This window comes from Protomyctophum parallelum, assembly GCF_964188405.1.
Source record: "Protomyctophum parallelum genome assembly, chromosome: 16".
Taxonomy (NCBI): Eukaryota; Metazoa; Chordata; class Actinopteri; order Myctophiformes; family Myctophidae; genus Protomyctophum; species Protomyctophum parallelum.
This window is the reverse complement of record NC_139711.1, coordinates 2,730,122-2,750,373: the sequence shown is the minus strand read 5'-3', so window position 1 is coordinate 2,750,373 and position 20,252 is coordinate 2,730,122. Positions and strand designations below refer to the sequence as shown.

At 43.4% G+C, this 20,252-nt stretch overlaps 1 protein-coding gene across 1 annotated transcript in view; it reads left to right on the top strand.

Annotated features, from left to right (window-relative positions):
- Positions 1 to 1,695: 1,695 nt before the first annotated feature.
- The window catches only part of sh3rf2 (SH3 domain containing ring finger 2), a 34,641-nt gene continuing 16,084 nt past the window's right edge, over positions 1,696 to 20,252 (top strand). The window contains exons 1-4 of the mRNA XM_083786566.1: positions 1,696 to 2,849; positions 6,848 to 7,114; positions 8,119 to 8,214; positions 9,595 to 9,975. Coding sequence (XP_083642692.1) covers positions 2,430 to 2,849; positions 6,848 to 7,114; positions 8,119 to 8,214; positions 9,595 to 9,975 — 1,164 coding nt within the window. The 5' untranslated portion in view covers positions 1,696 to 2,429. The remainder of the gene's footprint in view (positions 2,850 to 6,847; positions 7,115 to 8,118; positions 8,215 to 9,594; positions 9,976 to 20,252) is intronic.

The following is a 20,252-nucleotide window of genomic DNA, read 5'->3' as shown; positions in this document are numbered from 1 at the left end:
TGAGAAAGAGCAGTTTGGGCAATAGCCCTAGAATGTATGCCTAGTAATGATATTAGGCATACATACAGATTTTGTTTTACAGGATTACAGGTGGTATAATAATAGCCTACAATATCTGGGTACACATATGTGAGAACCCAATGGCTAAGTTATAGAATCTAAACAAAGTAAATATGCAAGACAAGTACTTATCTAGACACTATATGATTTATTTACTCATTTTGGAGCATGCTATATCAGCATGTGAGTCATTAGACTCATTACATGTCAATGTCAATCATGTAATGTTGCAAAACTGTTCATTACAAAGTATGAATGAAATTAAAAATATAAATGAGTATGAAGTTACTCCCCCCCCCCTTAAAATCGCCACTCAAAAAAAAGGATAAAACACAAAAAAGCTTGATATGAGAGCTTATTTTCATTGTGGTCCTTTTGAGTGTACATCTTTGTGTAAACTGAGTGCATGTGTGTGTGGCTACACAGAAGAAAGATATGATCATAATGAATACATTCTTACAATTTCAATGAGTTATGGTAAAAAATAGCAAGGAACAATTAACACGGGTAGCTGTTAGATAATTATGTCTTATCTGTTTACAAACTAATGCCCAGTGGTCAATGTCACCCCCATATCCTCCTGAACTTTGGGCCAGGCCGTGTCTTTCATATTGTCACCTTATTCTCCCATATCATCATTTTACCCTTAGTCTACTGCCTGTTTACACAGGGTTGTTCTCCTTATCATCATTAATGTCATGTCATCCATGTTTATGGCCAAAATATGTTTTCATCTGTCCCATTTAATATCTTGTTCAGTCGACATACTGTCTCTTCTCAGTCACCAAGTTATGGTAGGCGCTGTTTTTTAATTCAACATGCAGCTGCCGTGTTATACGTCTAGTTTGACCTTGGCCTAGTAACTTAGTGCAGGGAAAGAAGTTATCAACAAGTTGCCTGGCAACGCCAGCCTCTGTGCTTTCCCGGTCTATGGCCATCAATGACTGAACCAAGGAAGATGAATTCGACGTCGCAACGCCATCCTCATCATCAATGTGTTGGACTAATGAGAGACCGCCAACCCTGGTCTTGACATCTGACATCTTGTCATCTGTCTCCAAATCATTTTTAGGGTCTTTCTATTTTTTATGGTGGCTGTCATTCAAGTTAAAGGGCTACACACTCATTTTTAAGGTAAATACAGCACGGTATTTGGTCTCCCGGCTGGGTTATTTGAAGGTAAATTTATTTACAGTCCTTTCTAAATTATCATTACAAAATAGATATAATTTATTAGTAGCCTACTGTGATTGATTGATTGATTGATTGATTGAAATATTTATTAACAGTTTGCAGAATTACAGTACATTTCAAGCACAACTCAATACAAAGACTGTTAACTGTGAGTGGAGACCCAATAAAGCATTACACTTGTTTACAAGAGAGCAATTTATCAATCAATTGTATTTAATGGATAATAATAACTAAATGTTACAGAAAATATTTGCTCACATTATTGTGTGTGCGCGCGCGCGCGTGTGAATGGAGTCACCACACAGCAGCAGCAGCAGCAAGTGTGTGTAGCCTACTGGCCTACAACGCAAGGGTTAACAACGCCAGTGGACAGACTGAAACCCGACACTAGGAAAGTGCAAATCCCCAAACTTGTTTTAAGTGGATCCGAGACATGTTAGACAGCTTCATTTAAAAGTAGTATTCCTGTGTGTGTGTCTATAATCTGCAATCCTCTTCGTCACACAACCAGCAACAAAGAGTGTTTTTGGTTACATTCGCCACCGCCCACCACGGAGTTGTGTTCATTATGTTTGGTAAATAATCAGCTGCGTCACAGACAGGCGAGCGCTGCACTTTTCTGCGCGAATGCTTTGGACATTTCCCATTATTGGAACGTATGGCTAATAGTCAGCATGCCACATGCGTGAGTCATAAAGTATTAGTATTTTGAAAACAACGTGTAGCTCGAGCTGAAAGGGAATATTTCTTGCAGTGAGAGCAGCTGCAGTGCTATGGATTCCGTGCTGCTACTACTTCCTGAAGTCGTCTCACCTTTGCAGCCAGCCAGCAGGTGAGGTGCGCCGACATGACACCTGCGTGCGTCATGTGGTGTTTACGCACGCAGACGGTAGCGCTTCTCTCCTCGCCTCGGTAGAAGTTTTGGATCTATCCGCGTGGCGTGGAGGGACCGTGGTGATAATAACGGTGCTAATCCTAAACGTGAGTGCTCCCGGATTAGGGCTGTTACAGTGCTTTCATTGTAGACAATTTGCAACAAGTGGATTGCCAGAATAACTGAAGTCAGACAGGCTACAGCTATAGCCTATTTCCTTTCCCAGTATGGCGGAATACAGTGTTTGGAACGTGTTAGAAGAAGAAGAATTAGCTGTTTCCAGACAGATAGACTCGCTAAAATGGAGGATCTAACTCTGTTGAACCTGCTTGAATGTTCTCTGTGTTTGGAGCGGCTGGATGTGTCGGCCAAGGTGTTCCCCTGCCAGCACACGTTCTGTAAACCCTGCCTGCAGCAGGAGGCGTTCTGCTCACCACCACCACAACAACAGCAGCAGCAGCAGGTGCTTCTCTGCTGTCCGGAGTGTCGCACTCCCGCCCAGGCCAGGTCAGTGGGGGAGCTCCCGGAGAACGTACTGCTGGTAAGGCTCCTGGAGGGACTAGAGCAGCAGCAGGGCTCCATCATGGGACCCGGCCGGGCGGCCAGGCAGTCTGCTGCTGCCCGCTACGCCCAGGTGCCCAACAACATGACCCTCAGGGAGGGTCAGCAGCAGCAGGAGTCACCGAGCTCCCAGCACAGAGACAAACAGGGGGACAGTGAGGTGAGCGTGGAGGTCAAACACATAGGCAATGCATCACAAACTGACACATCATCCCGACTAGCCTACCTAGTACCTACTAACTTTAGTGCTAATAACAACCATTTAAGTTAAAAAATATATATACAAATATTTACCAAACAATGTATTAATTTGTTTATAGAGGGTATGCGCGTGACATCATCATCAAACCCAGAAGTTACGCAGGAATGCCTACTGAGTGGCAAAAAACTAGTTTCTGGCCTTGACAGCCCGTATACAAACAGAAAAGTCATATCTGATTGCACTAAACAATGTTAAACTCACTCTGCATGTTGCTTTATTGTAATTTACAGCTTACTATATTGATATCAAATTACATCTTGAGAAGGTTGACACATTTTTTGACATTTTTTGTTTAAGTAACAGTTAAGTAGCTTTAATCAAAATCAAAACTGTCTGGAACACTAACAAATTGAAGCCGTTCTCTTATGAGTATTTTCAGTTGACTAAAGAGCTGGAAAGACTGGAAGAACCCTGTTACTAAACAAACACTCAATAACAATGATTAATATTGGACTAACAAAAATACATTTTGTTTTAACCAGAAAATATCACTTACACCGCCTTTTAAAGTTTAAACCTATTAATACATATTAATCATGGGCCATGGCAAGAACCAAACACACCTATTTTCTGCTTTCTAGTCTATACGTTTCCCACATTACTGTGAGCTCAGTACACACTCCCTTTAATCTCATAATAATTAGCTACTTGCTCCAGGGTGCTTCCACTGCGTCACCACAGACTAACTGCTGGCACAATGCGAGTTTGGTATTGAATATCGGGATGGCACAGTGATTGACACAATAAATTCAGTTTGTTTATGTTACTGTTGTTGTTTCTTACCTCCCCATTTAATCCCACTGGGAAGTTTGCCGGAGAAATGTACTTGAATATGTGTCACTATCTCAACAAACCAACTGTAAAGGAGACTATAGGCGTCACTCTTTTTTGATAGTGTGGGATTTGGATGGTGGTTTTACCAGCATCCCAAAAACCTCACAATACAACGTTTTGGGAGCTTAGGGTCGATTCATACTCCTATATTTTTGAGCCGAATAAAAGTCGGTTCGGCTCTGTAGAGCCTACAATGTGACGTAATTTAAGGTGGGGGGGGGGGGGGGGGGGGGTACCGTCCTAAAGTCGGCTCTTCGGTGCTACTGAAAAATTCTGACGAGCCGAAATCATTTCAGCACTACAGCGCCGAAACAGCGGTAAAATAGGAGTATGAATCGGCCCTTAAATCGTCCCGACAGCTACAATTTAGGCATTTAGCAGATGCTGTCTTACCCAGAGCAACCTGCAATAAGCAAGGTAATCACATACATAGAATTAGCAGCTTCCGCTGAGATATTTGGTGTATGGGGATTGGGTTGGCCGTATTATTACTAAGTATAGAGGGTATAAGCTTAGGTTAAGGTTATTATTTTGTTTTGGTTCTTAAAAAGCTTCATCTAGTCAGTTCACTAATGATCTAATTACTTGAAAGCTATATTTCCCCAACAGGGTCCCACACAGGAACATTGGGTCATTATATTCTTTCATCTACGCTGCCATTTGAGCATTAATTAACACAACACCAAGATGAAGTGCCCTCTAATAACCTCCCTGGAGGACCGAGTCATGCAAGCTCATTACTCTTAATAAATGTTAGTAAATCAAACTGTGCTGCTTATGTTTTTTTATTTGTGGGATGAAAAACATATATTTGTTTTGCAGGGCAATATCCCTTTTTAGTCTGATACTTCTGATAATTAAGTTACTAAATCACATTAAAAGTGCTGTTAAATTAAGTGTTAAATAGCTCTATATTCTAATAGTAAATCATTAAACGACAAATGTTCAGGTCAGGACATCAATTTCATCCAATCATGAGAGCTCTTGTAATACAGGATACAGTGAAGCTTACAGTGAAGGATACAGTGAAACTTTGTGGGATTAACAAAAAACGGTTATTAGACATAGACAGTTTATTAATGATATGTCAGATATTTTGGATTGCATCATCACTATAAATTAAACATGACAATTTAACAGCCCAGAGATTATCACAAATTTCAGAATGGCCAATGTGAAAGGGTGCCACTTCTTCTTACGCCTTGAATGGCAATTGGATGATTTGAGGCATTTTGTTCAAAACATTTGTTTTGCAAAAATCCATCTGCTGGCCAATGTGAAAAGGGTGGGATTTATTCCTCAGCCTAGGAGGAAAGTCTGTGAAAGATTTCACGTAAATTGCACGCTGCGTTCATGATTTGAGGCAATTTGTTCCAAAAATGTGTTTAGCAAAAATCCACCTGTTGGTGGCACTATAACAGGCCAATGTGAAAAGGGTGGGATTTATTCCTCAGCCTAGTAGGAAAGTCTGTGAAAGATTTCACGTAAATTGCACCCTGCGTTCATGATTTGAGGCTTTTTGTTCAAAACGGGCCAATTCTGCCAAATTTGAAAGCCAATGTTAGCCAATTAGGATGGAATATGAAATATCGGACAGATCCGTCTTGAACCACATGACTATAGAGATAGTGTGAAACGATTTGCAGGATTTTTGGATAGAATCTGGAGGAGTAATATATATATATATATATTATTTTTTTTCAAAAGTCGGCCTCCTGGTGGCTCTATAACAGGCCGTTCTGGAAAATTTGGGGCAGAGGTTAATCGTTGGCATCCAGGGAGTGTGTGCAAAATTTGGCATCGACCGGGTTAACTGCCGGAGATTAGCTGTACACGGACAGACGGAAGGACAGACACACACGGACACACAGAGTGCATAACATACTCTCTCCCCATGCCTTCGGCCTGGTGGAGACAAAAATTATGTTCAAGAAAGCCAGTGAGATCAGTGTGAGGAATGGAATGTTTTATATTCAAAGTATTGACTCATTTCTCAGACAAGCTATCAATGCAGAAAGAGAGAACAACACAATGACATTTAAGCTCTTCACTGATTAGTATCTACAGGGATGTGTGTGTATGTGTGTCTGTGTTTTGTCTTCATTGTATTTGAAGGACTGGGGCCTTTTGCTAATGTTCTGCACAAGGCTTATGTGAGTTGTTTTGGCCTGCTGCTATCTCCCCGTCTCTCTCATTCTTGTTAGTAAATGTCCTTTCCAAAGTGCCTGGTCTCACTTTGTTACTATAGAAGTAGGTCAAACCCCAAGTTTTGTGTTTCACTCAAGGGAAATGCAATTGTATTGGCGAGCCACTATTTGTTTTATATCTGACATCATGGGAAAGAGTAGCACAGGGTCCCTTTGGTACCTTGCTGCTTCTCTGCCCAAATGCAGCAGATTGTATTTTCATCTTTGGCCACTCAGAATAGCCAAATGGCATTGATCACGCCTCCAGGTCTTTAGTTTACCGGTACTCAAGTTAGGTAATTAGACCTGGTACTTAACCACACGCAAGACACGCAAAATACAGCCCTATGGGCTGTATTTTGCGGGTCTATTACTTAACTTAAGACCTGGAGGCGTGGTCAAGGCTCTTTGGCCACTCAGAATAGCCAAATGGCATTGATCACGCCTCCAGGTCTTAAGTTAAGTAATAAGACCTGGTACATAAGACACACAAAATACAGCCCAATGTGTCACATAACTTATGGTATCAAAGATATCTCGTAAAGTTTTCCTTTTGCATTCAGATGATTTATTTTGTATATTATGATATATACAGTACTTGGCGATACGCCGAAGCAAGAATAACCAATCCACAAGCTTACAGTGTGTTGCATTGTGACGAGTTGGGAGCTTATACTGTAGATATGCCATGCCACATTGTGACGTTGAGATCTTGTAGAGCTATATTATTGTTATAAGATTTTGGACATTGTTCACATATAACGACACGCCCGAAATAGGAAGGGCCGGTTGTTGAAATGTGCTATACAAATAAACGTTGCCTTGCCTTACACAGCCAATTAAAAACATGTGCTATTATTTTCATGCCGTGTGCAGGTTGTTACCAGAGCTTTGCACAACCACGGACGAGGCGGCGGCATGGGAGAGCTGGTCCTCAGCACTGCGAACACCGCCGCCACCAACCCGAGACAGAAGATGGAGGAGAGCAGCAGCAGCAGTGGGCCAGGCGCTGCCAACTTGTTGCAGGATGTCAACCTGACGCCTCAGTCGCAACCGCTGGCTCTTTGCAGGGCCTTGTCTGACTTCAATCCCAGCACTAGTATGGACCAGGAGGATTACAAATACTGCCTGAGGTTCCTCAAGGTTCGTCTCCCTCTGTATTGTGTAACTAACCCGATACTTCGACGAGGAAAGCGGACAAGTTGAGAGTCTGTGTGCCATGTTTACACGTAAATGCAGGGAGCATCAGGAGGCTAGAATAATAGGACTTCCTGGTCAGAGCGGTATATTTAACTCCAGGGACACTCCACACCTACATCAGGCATGCTGCAACTTTTGGAGAGAGAGAAAGGGGTAAAAGGCATGTGAAGGCCATTGTACTAAAAACCAGCACAGCACCTACGGTCTCAAGAGTGTTAAAAGACCATTGTCAAGTGATCTGTGAAACCACCTTAAAGTGCAAAATATCATTCTCAAGTGCAAGCTAGTTGAATGTGTATGTGTGTGTGTGTGTGTGTGTGTGTGTGTGTGTGTGTGTGTGTGTGTGTCCCTTTTCAGCGAGAGAGAGAGAGAGAGAGAGAGAGACGACACCAAATTCTGCATCATGCTCGTGTGTTCAAGCACACACGAACGAATATGCACAATGGTGTTATTTCATAATGTCTGTTGCTTTCTTTCTCCTGTTCCCTGCTTGAAAGGAACAGAACACCCACAGGACGGTGGAGCCAGGGGCATAGTGGCACAGGAAGCCCTCCACTTCGCATCGCTACTTAGCGCAAAGGACTTTCTGAAGGAGTTACATAAGGACCTTAGTGTTCCATTAAAGCACATCTGAGAGCTGGTCAGAAGGGTTTGAGAGAGAGAGAGACAGGGAGAGAGAGAAATGTACTGGGCCTTACAGAAATAACGGCAGTTGATGTCACATGGTGCGTGCATGCGTGCGTGCGTGCAGTTTATTTTGAGGGGGGGGGGGGTGCTTAAGACTAGGGCTATTTCTATTCCAAACATGTTCTCTTTTCTTTCTTTTTATAACTCTCCATTCAATCTAAATTCACGCCCCCTCTGTGTCTCCTTCTACCACTGCCCCCCCCTATCTCTCTCCCTCATCTCTTCCTCCCCCGTTCCTCTCCTGTCATCCTGGTTTGCAGGGAGACATCCTTACTGTCGTCAGACGGGTGGATGAACACTGGATTGAAGCGAAACTTGGAGACAAAGTTGGGATTCTCCCTCTACAGTTTACGGAGGTTTGTTTGTTTGTTTGTTTGTTTGTTTTGTTCGTTCTTTCTTTCTTTCTTTCTTTCTTTCTTTCTTTCTTTCTTTCTTTCTTTCTTTCTTTCCGTCTTTCTTTCTGTGTCTTTCTTTCTCTGTACGTTGACAGTGAGTGGTACTGTATGTAATGTGCGTTGCAGATTGCGTGGGCTGATGCTGTTTGACGCTATATGCCTCCAGCAACAAATACAACTGTACGTGTCAGTGTTGATGCTGGAAGCGTGGGTCACTGCCGGAGCGTTTTCGCGCTCAAACCTTTTGCTTCATCCATAAATGTCAGTGGCGTACAGCGAAGTGCTGAGGCACAGCGCTGCCTGCAGCCCCTCCTTGGTGTGTGACTACAAGGTTTACTCGGGTTCCCAGAGCTTGCTTAGGTTGCCGACTGTCACTTGTTTTCCTCTCAGAAAAGAATGTCATCCTCGTCAAAGAATTTAGAGATTTATTTTAACTGCTCCTTTTTTAAGCAGTTGAGCCCTATCAGATCTTGTGACTCGGCTTGTGGATCGTCTATATTCGGGGGAAGATATTTGGTGTAGAGGGAAACAACTAGAAGATCTAATAGTCTGTCGAGTCCTGGAGGACCCTGCTCAACTTCATATACAGTAGGCTTTAAGTGGTTAATGCGCCTTCTTCAGATGTTTGACTTCTTCTTTACGTCCTTTCTCTTCTCTTCGCCGTGTTGTTTTCCTCCTCCTCTTCTCAGCTTTCTCCTCCCATGCGTCTCCTTGTCTGTCTTCTCTCTTAACAGCAACCCTCTCAACCTTGTTCCTCATCTTCCTCTACTCTGCTCTCATCTTTCATCGTCCTGCTCTCCTCTCCTCTCCTCTTCTCTCTCCTCTCCCCCTCACTCTGTGCCTCTCTCGGCATGTCGAGGCAGTGGAGCGTGAGGACACAGTAATGCTTTCTCTGCTTGGGTGGCGTAACAACACATCACTGTAGGGAGTGAGAGCGTTAACCCTGTCCTGCCTTGACGGTCTGGCATCTCTACAATCTCATTTCTCTGCCATCTTGCCGTCATCGTTCCCACCGCCACCTCTCGGCCTGGCCGTTCGTAGTCGCGCTCGAACCCGATCGACAAAGTTGTATGGGTTTGTGAGGTAGTTGTATGGCCTTCGTTATTGTTTAGCTTAGAATAGAAGTTGTCGGGTGAAGGGGTGAGCGAAGTAGTTAGTGTGTGGTTGGTTAAGAAGTTCGTATGTTATTTTTGTGAACCGGGGATATGTTCTCTTTTTGTCCTGTTCTCTTTCAGCCGAACTCGGTAGAGGTGAAGTGACGTAGCTGGATGACCTTGATTGTTTTTTTAGCTGAGCAAAGAAGCCATCTGTTTTGACGTGTTTTCTTCTATTCTCTTTCAGCCAAACTCGGCGGCTGTCAAACTCCTGGAGGGTAAGAGCAGGAAGGGGAGGGACTCATCGGAATGCAGCCGGCGAAACGGAAGTGGGAGCAAGGACAAGGCCGCTGACGCGCCCGACAGGACCGACCATTTCGGAGTCCTTCAACTCCCGGCAAAGACCCCCGCTATCAACGCTCCGCCTCCCCCCGGCCAGGGCAAACAGTTGGGTGTCGGCAGCAGTGCCGTCTACCAGACGGCCAACATCTGCACCTTCAACGGCCTGCAGGGCCCGACGCCCCACCCCTCCGCGGCTCCAGCCAACCACAGCCTTGCTCCGCCCTCCAGGGTGACCTGCCAGCACGCGAAGGCCCGCTCCGACGGGACGCACAGACACCCGTCACAGGTGAGTCCATTCTTGTGGAAATCAGTAAAAAAAAGAGCAGGGCTACGTCTTCATAATGATTAGTGAAGCTAAAATCCTTGGAAGGTTCTCTTTGGTCCAAAATAGGAAACCTCTAAAGTCAAGAAGAAAAGGATTCCAAGGCACTCTTCAGTCTTCACGATGTAAAAAAAAAAAAGGTTTAATAAAGCAGGCTAGTTCCCTCATTGAACAAAAAAACCAGGTTTAATAAAGCAGGCTAGTTCCCTCATTGAACAAAAAAAACAGGTTTAATAAAGCAGGCTAGTTCCCTCATTGAACAAAAAAACCAGCATGCCTACATATTTTGGGCCTCAGGGCAAACATAAAGCCTTCCTTATTGTGTCAGTCACGGTGGTTCAAGATGCCTCTTTGGGTCGACTTCCTTTTCTGTTTTGTTTGCTTTACCTCGTCGTTTCCATTTTCCATCCATTGGTTCAAACTGTGGCGTGTGGATTTCCTTTAGTGACTCTTTGGTCTCCCTCTATTTGTTCTAATGGAACACCCATGTTATTCAAAAAAGACCTGACCTGTGTTGTCCGTGATAATGAATGTTTTCATCAGTCACTACTAGGAGAGAACAGGGAGGGAAGCGTTACACTACGTTCCAGGAATGAGTGCAGAGGGAAAGACATCGCCCTTGTGTTTCTGTTCGCCGTTACATGACTAACAGGCTCACATGGAGACAGATGCGTAGGCCTATACGACTGAACGATGGAGCGATAAAGAGGGTCAGAGATAGAGGTGAGTGGAAGGAGGCAGGAGCCACAGATTTTAATCGGCATTGGGAAGTTAGCCTGGTTTCCTCCCCCCCCCACAGGAGATGAAGAGCAAGGGGAGAGATAAGGACTATAGGCGGAGTGTTTGATTAGCTGTCATACTGTTAACCAATTTAGGCCTGACGTCGAAATTTAAAAATCATGTCAAGGACCCCAGAAACTATATGTATTTGGCCGCCGACCCCCATCTGAAAATATGTAGTTCCAGGGACCTCCCCAGAAGCAAAGATTTGAGTTAAAATCGTTCGCTCTGAAAAAAAATATATTCCAAATTTGTGCCACATTTTCACGATTTTTCAAAAATAGCAGATCTACAAGCTCATAGCGCGCCACCGAGTGGCGCGCTATGAGCTTGTAGATCTGCTATTTTTCAATAGCTAAATTATAACATAATGTTTAAAACACCAAAAGGGGCTCCCGCCCAAAATGGGTTAATTCGCAAATTAGTCGAGGTGAATGAGGTTTGGATGGAAGAGAGACCGTTGGCAGACATCATTCAGAACCAATGATAAAATATTGTAGACTGAAGTCTAGTTTCTAATGAATACCTCTGAAAAACCAGAAGAGCAAAAAAAAGACTGACGAGCTCCCTTGCTCTGCACTTGTCTGTTCTTGCCTGATAGATCTTTCTGCTGTAACATCTGTAAAACGTATCAATTGGAAGCAGGCTTTTTAAAAGCCAGAGGTTGAAGCTTGTATAGGATAACAAAATGTGTGGTCATGTTTTACGAAGTTGATTTAAGGCCTATCCCTCCAAGTATGAGGATCATGCAATGCCAACACAAGTCACACATGCTTACAGTATTTATTTAGTAATGTCCACATTCATCACCTTGTGCCGGTGATACAATGTGTATTATTATACACACAGTGTATCATTCTATCACCTCTCACAGGGCTGATGAATGTGTGCATTGAACCATGCTGGGCAGTTGCATAAGTAGCCTTGCCGAGCCATGAGGCCCATAGGGCAGGAGCCTATCTCCTGTTTCTGTAGCGTGAGGCAGCTTGATGTACAAGTACACCCCCTGGACATGACGCTAGTATGTCGCAGAGACTTGGGGCCGATTCATACTCCTATCTTATAGGGGTGTCCAAAAGGAAAGATTGTATTAACCGGTTACCGCCAGGACTTGCCGGCTAATTAACCGTTATCTGTTAAGAAAAAAAAAGCGCTATTTTGCGCATTAAAAATAGACAAATACACCGTTTACACGCGGCCTGCTGTCAATCAGTGCACTAGTGCGCACTGCGTAGGCTACAGTCTTCTATACGCACACATGTATCGCGGACCGGTCGGGAAGGATCAGGAAGAGAGAGAGAGAGAGACACGTGTTAGAGAGAGCGTCTCTCTAACGCGCGAGAGCGAGAGAACGTCTGAGAGAGAGAGAGAGAGAGAGAGAGAGGGGGGGGGGTCCCGTCCCGTTAGCAACAAGCTGACAGCATACCGGTACGTTCGTTCTATGATCCATAAAACGACAGATCCACAACGCGATCTGCCGTTTAAGGAACCAACGTTCGTTGCATGAAGGGCAGATCTGCGGGCGCGCAATGCTGTGTGTGTGTTCGTCTTTTTTTCTTTCTCCCTCCTGCTTCCACAGTCCACTACATGCAGTTGTTTTGGTGTTTTTGTTTTGGGGGAAGTAAGTCACGGCACATGCGTGGTTGCACTGACAGTAAAGGTGGAAAGAGGGGCCGCGGTGCCCGCTCTCGGCGCTTCAAAATAAAAAATATATTTTTTTATCGGTAAACCATTAGCCGTTAGTGTTGTCGGTAACCATTTTAATAAACGGCTAACGGCTAACGGTTATCGGTTGGACACCCCTACTATCTTACCGCTGTTTCGGCGCTGTAGTGCCGAAATGATTTCGGCTCGTCAGAGAATTTCAGTAGCACCGAAGAGCCGACTTTAGGACGGTACCCCCCGAACCTCAAATGACGTCACATTGTAGGCTCTACAGCGCCGAACCGACTTTTATTCGGCTCTAAAATAGGAGTATGAATCGGCCCTTACTCCCAATCCAAACCTTGATGCTGAGTGTCAAGCAGGGAGGCACTGCCACTGGGTCCCATTTTTAGAGTCTTTGGTATGACCCGGCCGGGGATCGAACCCCAACCTCCCAGTCTCAGGGCGGACACTCTAACCACAAGGCCACTGAGCTGGTTGGGCAGTTTCATGCCATGACTGAAATAAACAATTCAGCAAAATCGGGGCTAATGTTCAATATATTTTAGCACCATGTTTTGTTCTTTAATAAGAATGGATCAAATGAGTCTCTCATTAATGGCAGGGATTATACCATGAAAATGCACACCTTCCATTTAAACGTTTTTATGTGTCTCTACAAAACTGTCCTTTCATGCCAATCAGAACTAAATGACTGTGTAGTGTTGTCACAAGCAGGTTAATGTCGGGGTAAGGCTGGGGCGTTTCCTGTATATGAGTGTCTGCGAGCATTCATTTTGAACCGAAAGTGTTGCCAAACGACCTGCCCTGATATACGACGGTTTCCTTTGAGGAGAAAATTCACATGTCTGCCCTGCAATTATACTGTTCACTGTATAATGGCAGCCTGCGAAAGGGAGAGAGACAGGCAAAACGGAGGAGGAGGAGGAAGGAAGAGGAGGGGGACTAGACTGGAGAGGAAGGGCAAGAAGGTGGAACATTGGGTCAATCGCGTGGGGGGGTATGCAGGGTTTGAAGTTAAAGCTGCAATCTGGAACTTATTTTAACCACTTAAGCATTATACTTTGTCATGGAAGAATAGCGAAAGAAAATCTACAAGCGCTTATAGATCGATTATATTTGCTTGACAATTTTTGAAAGGTTTCGCTTATAATGACATGGCCAAAATAGGGTTGCAGTATGGTATTAGTCCGGCAGCCAAGATGCTTCTTTTGTTTAATTAAAGTGGGACATTTGGTATATCGTTTTTTTTATTGGCCTAAAATATTATAATAGTAATAGTATATATTATACATGTATGTACTGTATATATTGTAATATATACAGTACATACATTCATGAATTCACTTGCTGACCGGCTATCCGTATTGATCAATGTTTTTATTGGGGGATATATGTGACCATACCATTGACAACCTATATAAGGCAAGATACAAAAACACTCATTGGGCTAAAAACGACCATAGCCAAATGAGCCCAAAATGTGCTGACCTCATCACATTTGTGATGACGACTATGGCTGTTTTTAGCCCAACTAAGGAGTGTTTTTTATTTTGTGCAAAACTAATGCTTGGAATGGATTCAGAAATCATGAAAACGCCCTAGTTTGACACGTGGATTCAAGTGGATTCATGAATATATGTATATACTATATAGACAATATCTTATGCCAATAAAAAAACTATATACCAAATTTCCCACCAGAGCAGTCCACAGCACACCCCCGGCTGCCGGACTATATAGACAGAATGTTAATACAAACTACATCTGCAGGGGTTGCCGGTGTGGTGTCCCTGCTCTTCCATTGACACATTTAGACCCTGGTATCGCCCGGTTCGGACACCTACACAACACTGGTTTACAAGTAGTACTGCCTGAAACAATATCTCTCCGATGCCCTCCGGACAGAGCGGTAGAATGGTTGTCTCTGGGTCGGGGGGACCTGGGACCTGTGGGTAGTACATGAAAGTGTACGGATTGCAGCTTTAAGAAAGGAACTAAATTATGGAGTTTGGAGAGGCGGGGGGTGACGGGAGAGGGGGGTACAAGACAAAGGAAAATAAAGAGAATAATGTATAGCTGGGAAATGGAGAGAGAGAGCCATGGAGAAGAGGGAGTCTCTCTGCTTATCTCTCTCATGGCGATGCTGATGAGTCACTGGCTAGGGTTGGCTTACATAACGGACCCCTTCTATCTCCTCCTTCCTCTTCACTGAGCAAGTAACATCATCACCCCGGCCAATAATAGATGACAAGCCCAGTTCCTTTCCGTGCGAAAGTTTTATCACTCTAAAAGGGGGACAGGACTCCTCGCCATTGGCCAAGCCAGCATGTGCGTTTTCTTTATTTTTTTCTTTTCTTTTTTTTTAGATCTATTTATAGACGTGCTTCCCATCACCTCTCTCAGCTGTGCAATCTGCCGCCGAGTTTGAAATACTGCTTCTATTGTGAATTATTAACAGAGTTGTGTACTGTATAAACACAGCATGGGTGAAGGAGCCAGAATAATTAATATGTAGGCTAATAATTGAATTTGTTTACAAACCGTGTACACATTTATTGAGGTCTCTCAGTGAGTGTTAAAAGGGTCCCTGGCTAATAAGACAAATGTGTCTTAAAACACTATACAACACCATCAATATTTTATTTATTTCGTAAATAGAGAATCTTTCACTCAATAGGAAGTGCTCCTGTCGCAAGTTGATGAAGTCATATGTCCATGTGTGGTCCAGCCCTATGGAATGCATGTGCTAATAAAAAACAACTTCCTAAAGTTAATATGAGCATCAAAGCATTATTTTAAATACGTTTTTATTAGCGCATGCATTCCATACATTCCATAGGGCTGGACCACACATGGACATATGACATCATCAACTTGCGACAGGAGCGGTTCCTATTGAGTGAAAGATTCTCTATTTCTGAAATAAATTAAATATTGAAGGTGTTTTTATTTTTACATTTTAGTTATAGAGGGCAAGTATAATGTTTTAAGGCGTATTTGTCTTATTAGCCAGGGATCCTTTTAACACATTTAGTACAGGAAGTGCCTTCAAAATAAAGGCTATAGAGTGCCAGAGTTGTCTGATCGCTTTTACTTTGAAAGCCATGAAACAGGAAACACTTGCCTAAAAAAGTTTACTTTACAAAGGGACCTCACATCCCCGATCATCTTAATATATTGTTTTACGCTCCAAAAAGTGTTCATATTTTGCGGGAGAGACGGATGAGGAGCAGAAATGAAGCGCCAGCATATCGATCCATTCATCACCACGGAGAGCGCCCTGGATTAGGAGATACGAGTCATTCTTTCCGCCGCGCTAACATGGGAGTCAATGACAAGCTAATAGTTGCACTGAGCGTTAGCATACGGCAAGCGAAAAGCGAAATGCCAAAAAAAAAAAAAGGAAAAATTCTGAATTCTCGCCCCGCGTCGCTGGGACGTCGCTAGGACGTCCTCACACGTCAATAGTACTAATATTTCGGGATCCTTATGACGTTCTCAGACGTCCTATGTATAGAATCTGTTAATAGATGAGTGCAGTCCTGAAAGAAACCACTAAATCAGCTCGTAAATCAGCTCGTAATTTAAATTTTTAATCAATACCGGTTCTGACTGTTGCATAAGTGATCATACAGTAACAGCTATCATTGTATGATTGATGATGATACAACACAACATGTCACATAAACTCCGGAAGCAGTCATTTAATGAGTTTGGTTTTTCCAGTCACAGCCGTAAAAGTTTTGAACTAACCCTGTGCGGCACAACCTGTCGCCCAGGTTGTGCCTAAACCCTAACCTTGAACTTCACAAAAACTGTCTAAACCTATAAACCCTAACGCTAACATCACAAACACTATGCCTAACCCTAACTTTAACCCTAACCTCACAGAAACTATGCCTAACCTAACCTCAAAACCACTTCCACCTGGGCGAAACACCGGCGAAAAGAGAGAGTCCGGGTGAATTAGTCTTCTACATCTATAAATCTCTGCCGTCTGGAGAATTGTCCCACTGATAGACTTCAAACTGTGCATGCCCATCACCGAGGACCTAAAGGAGTTATTCAAGCAGAAGCAGAGATCTCTATATATATATGGGCATAAAATGGATACAGACCGACAGACAGAGAGCTACCGTCCCTGTGTCCCTTTCTTACGCCCATATATGGAGACACATGAGGGACAACCACCGCCGATCCGACACGCATCACTCCGTCGGGTCATTAGCCATTCGTGTGCCGAGTTAGACATTGATTGAGCATATTTCTTTCTGTACACCTAGATAGATTTACATGGATAGTGATGAATGTTACGTTCTTCATATCTGTCATATTGTCGTGCTTGTTGTTTCAGTTGTTAAAGATAGCCACCAGACCTCAATGACTTCAGTGTGACTTAATTTGGGATAGTGCCGTGGCATGCCGGGTCACTGTCTGTTTGTGTTTGTGATGATAAAAGGCCGGAACAGAAATGACAGATGACGTAATGGACCGATAGATACGAAGACATGACGACGTTGAAAGGTTGGAGTGAGTCAAGCCATTTCAGTTCTTTCTCTCTTTCTCTGTCTCCTCACAAAGGAAAGCTGTCATGTCTCCGGGACATTCGGTAATAATAATACAGTAGTACGTTAACTCGATCTCCTGTTACTTCCGCCTCATGTCACTACTTCACAGCGTCTTCATTAGGACCTTTTGTGTTCCCTTGGGTACAGTGTGAATATAATGCAACCTACTTGTGGGAGAGCCTATATACACTACTTACAGTAGTTGACCGGAGTCCCCCACGGGTCTACTATGTCCCATCCCTTTTACATTTTTATTTAAGTGTCAAATCACAACAAGTTGTCTCAAGACACTTTACATATGATGCAGAAAACCAACAAAGATCCACCCAGAGCAAGCAATATTGCGACAGTGGTAACGAAAAACTCCCCTTTAGGAAGAAACGTCAGGCAGAACAACCTGACTCTAGGGTGGGCGGCCATCTGCCTCGACCGTGGCAATAGAAAGGGGGGGGGGGGGTAGGAAGAAAGAAAATACCTGTCATTATTTTTTCATTTTATATAACTGAATTACTCATTATCATTGTCAATGATATTCTGAAGTTGTCATATATCATGATTGTGTGAACCCGGGACCACCACCCTGACAGAATCAACCTGTCTCAGGTGGGGATATCGACTAAGATTTGTGCTTTTGTAACACTTGCATCCAATGTGTATACATCCCACCGTTTCTCAACCAATGGTCCATTGACTACTAATCATTTCCTAATAATGAGGACTCAACCAGACAATCCGGTGCACTTCACCCTTTTGAGATTCTAACTCCCTTTTTCTGTTGAATTCTTTGACCTCCTACTTCAGTAAATGACTACCGGTACATGTTTCTCAAGTAGTGGAGTTTTAAATCAAATCCTACATCACTAAATGAATGGTCAGGGACCACATGCAATACTTCCACAGACCGCCAGCGGTTCACACACATTTAGTCAAATGTTCACACCAGAATAGGGACACTAGGGTTTCATGCGGTTTATAAATTAATGTTGTTTAACACAGCTGAGCTGTAAATAGCAGCAGGCATGACGTGTGTACAGTGCATCACCAAAAGGATAACGGTCACTGGGAAAAATATATTAACACCTTTCAGAAATAACATCATGACTCGCCATGAGTGGTTTTCATTTTGAATCACAAAGTCTTGTGTGGTTAAAAATCTATTTTCAGCTTGTTGAGTAGTAAGTACCATTATCCTAAAGGCTACATTCTCCTCAATGGCTGGTAGCCAGCCACACCCTGGGATTTGCTCCCTCCCACATGATGGCTGTGTCAGGCCTGACTCACTGGCACTGTGAGTCAGTCTGGAACTCCCTCCCCCCTGACATCAGAAACATGGACTCTATCACCATATTTCAAACTCACCTCAAAACCCACCTGTTTAGGCAGGCCTATGACTCTGTGTGACCTCTGTGTCTTCTGCTGCAAGCTGTGCCCTAGTTAAACTTTCCCTGCTTTTAACTGTGTTCTTGTACTGCTTTTAATCTGTACGGCGACCTTGAGTGCCCTGAAAGGCGCCTTTATAAATAAAATGTATTATTATTACTGTTCTGGGAGAGCGGACGGCGTGGATGAGTGTGTGTCACGTGTTATACTGGTCCCACTGGGAGGAGGCCATGGGGCAGACCAAGGACCAGTTAAGGCCTATTCATAGTCTGGATTTTCGGTGGTAAAGTGACCACCGCTCCGGTGGTGAGCTGACCACCGGAGCTGAAATAACGTTGAGCGGTGGTGAGTAAAAACAGAGAGAAGGGCTGGAGCGGTGGCGGTGGTTTGCTCTTCACCGCGGCTCGTGACGTCATGTTGTAGTTCGGTGGTCACCCCACCACCGTAAAACCAGACTATGTATGAGCCTTTAGGGGATAGGGCTCCATCTTGCGCCACCCTTATCCATTATCCCTAAACGTATTTGCCATTTAAAAAATAATATATATATTTTTTTAAATAGTTCAACTAGCCGATCTACATCGAGACATTGTGAGCTTGTAGATCGGCTTTTTGAACTATCTTAAAACGTTTTTCTTTAAATAGTAATTTTTTTAGAGATAAGGGTAAGGGGTGGCGCAAGATATAGCCCTATGGGCTAAACCCCTTATCCCTAAACTTTTTTTTGAAAAATATTTTTCAATAGTTCAACTAGCCAATCTACATTGACACGTTGTGAGCTTGTAGACTGGCCATTTTAACTATTAAAAAATGTTTTGCAAAATAGTAAAAAAAAAAAAAAAGTTTAGGGATAAGGGGTTTAGCGGTGACGGAAATGGAGTCCTTTGAATCTCCACGCTGGACTTAGTTGGAATACCTCATGATCCCAGAGTATGAAGTAGCTAATGTGGCCCGTGAAAGAGATGTCTGTCTGGGAGTCAATGCTCAAACTGTTAGCCCTGTGACCCAACTCGGGATAAGTGGATGAAGATGGATGGCGGGTGGATGGATGGATGGATGGATGGATGGATGGATTGAAATTAACTACGTATTTTCTTGGTGAGAGAATAAAGAATTATCTCTAATTGGGTAAATTGACTTGATTACAACAGAGATGACATTATAGAAAATGTAATATATTTCAGATACAATCTAACAAAATCACACCCATGTGAAGTGAGGGGCACTCGAGTCTTATCATCATACAGCATCTCATTCCAGCCGATCACAATTTGCGTCCTCACCATCGTCTTGTGTTTACGCAATGTGTGTGTTTACACAAACGCTCAAGGCTGGCCGTTCATTGTCAATGGCATTCAATGTTTGTGTTCACACAAACTCAAAGCTGGACATGCTAGCGCCCCTCAACAATGGATACGAATGTAATGAAATGGACGCTATTCAGAGTTTTGGCTCCGCCAGGGACTGCCCTTTGCCATGGTTCCGTTATGTCCTTATCTGCATTTTGTTTTCTCTACACATGGCCCGGAATGTCTCAGGACATTCCATGCAGACATAATCATAACAACACTATGAACACTAGGTTCAAATGAGTCATTCAAAAAGTGAGAATAAAACGGGAATGAATCATAGAACACATTTCTTCCACATGAACTTCTTCTATGAAACGTCAGTAATTGTGCACAATAAAATCCTATGTAACTCTAATAAAATAAATGTAACTCTTGAGAGTGTACGGATGTTAAATTGTTACACTCTCTGAGTAACAAATGGATAAACTACCGCTGAGTATTTTACTGTGTAACTACAGTATGTTCCGGGCAGAACATTAAAGACTTCCTCACA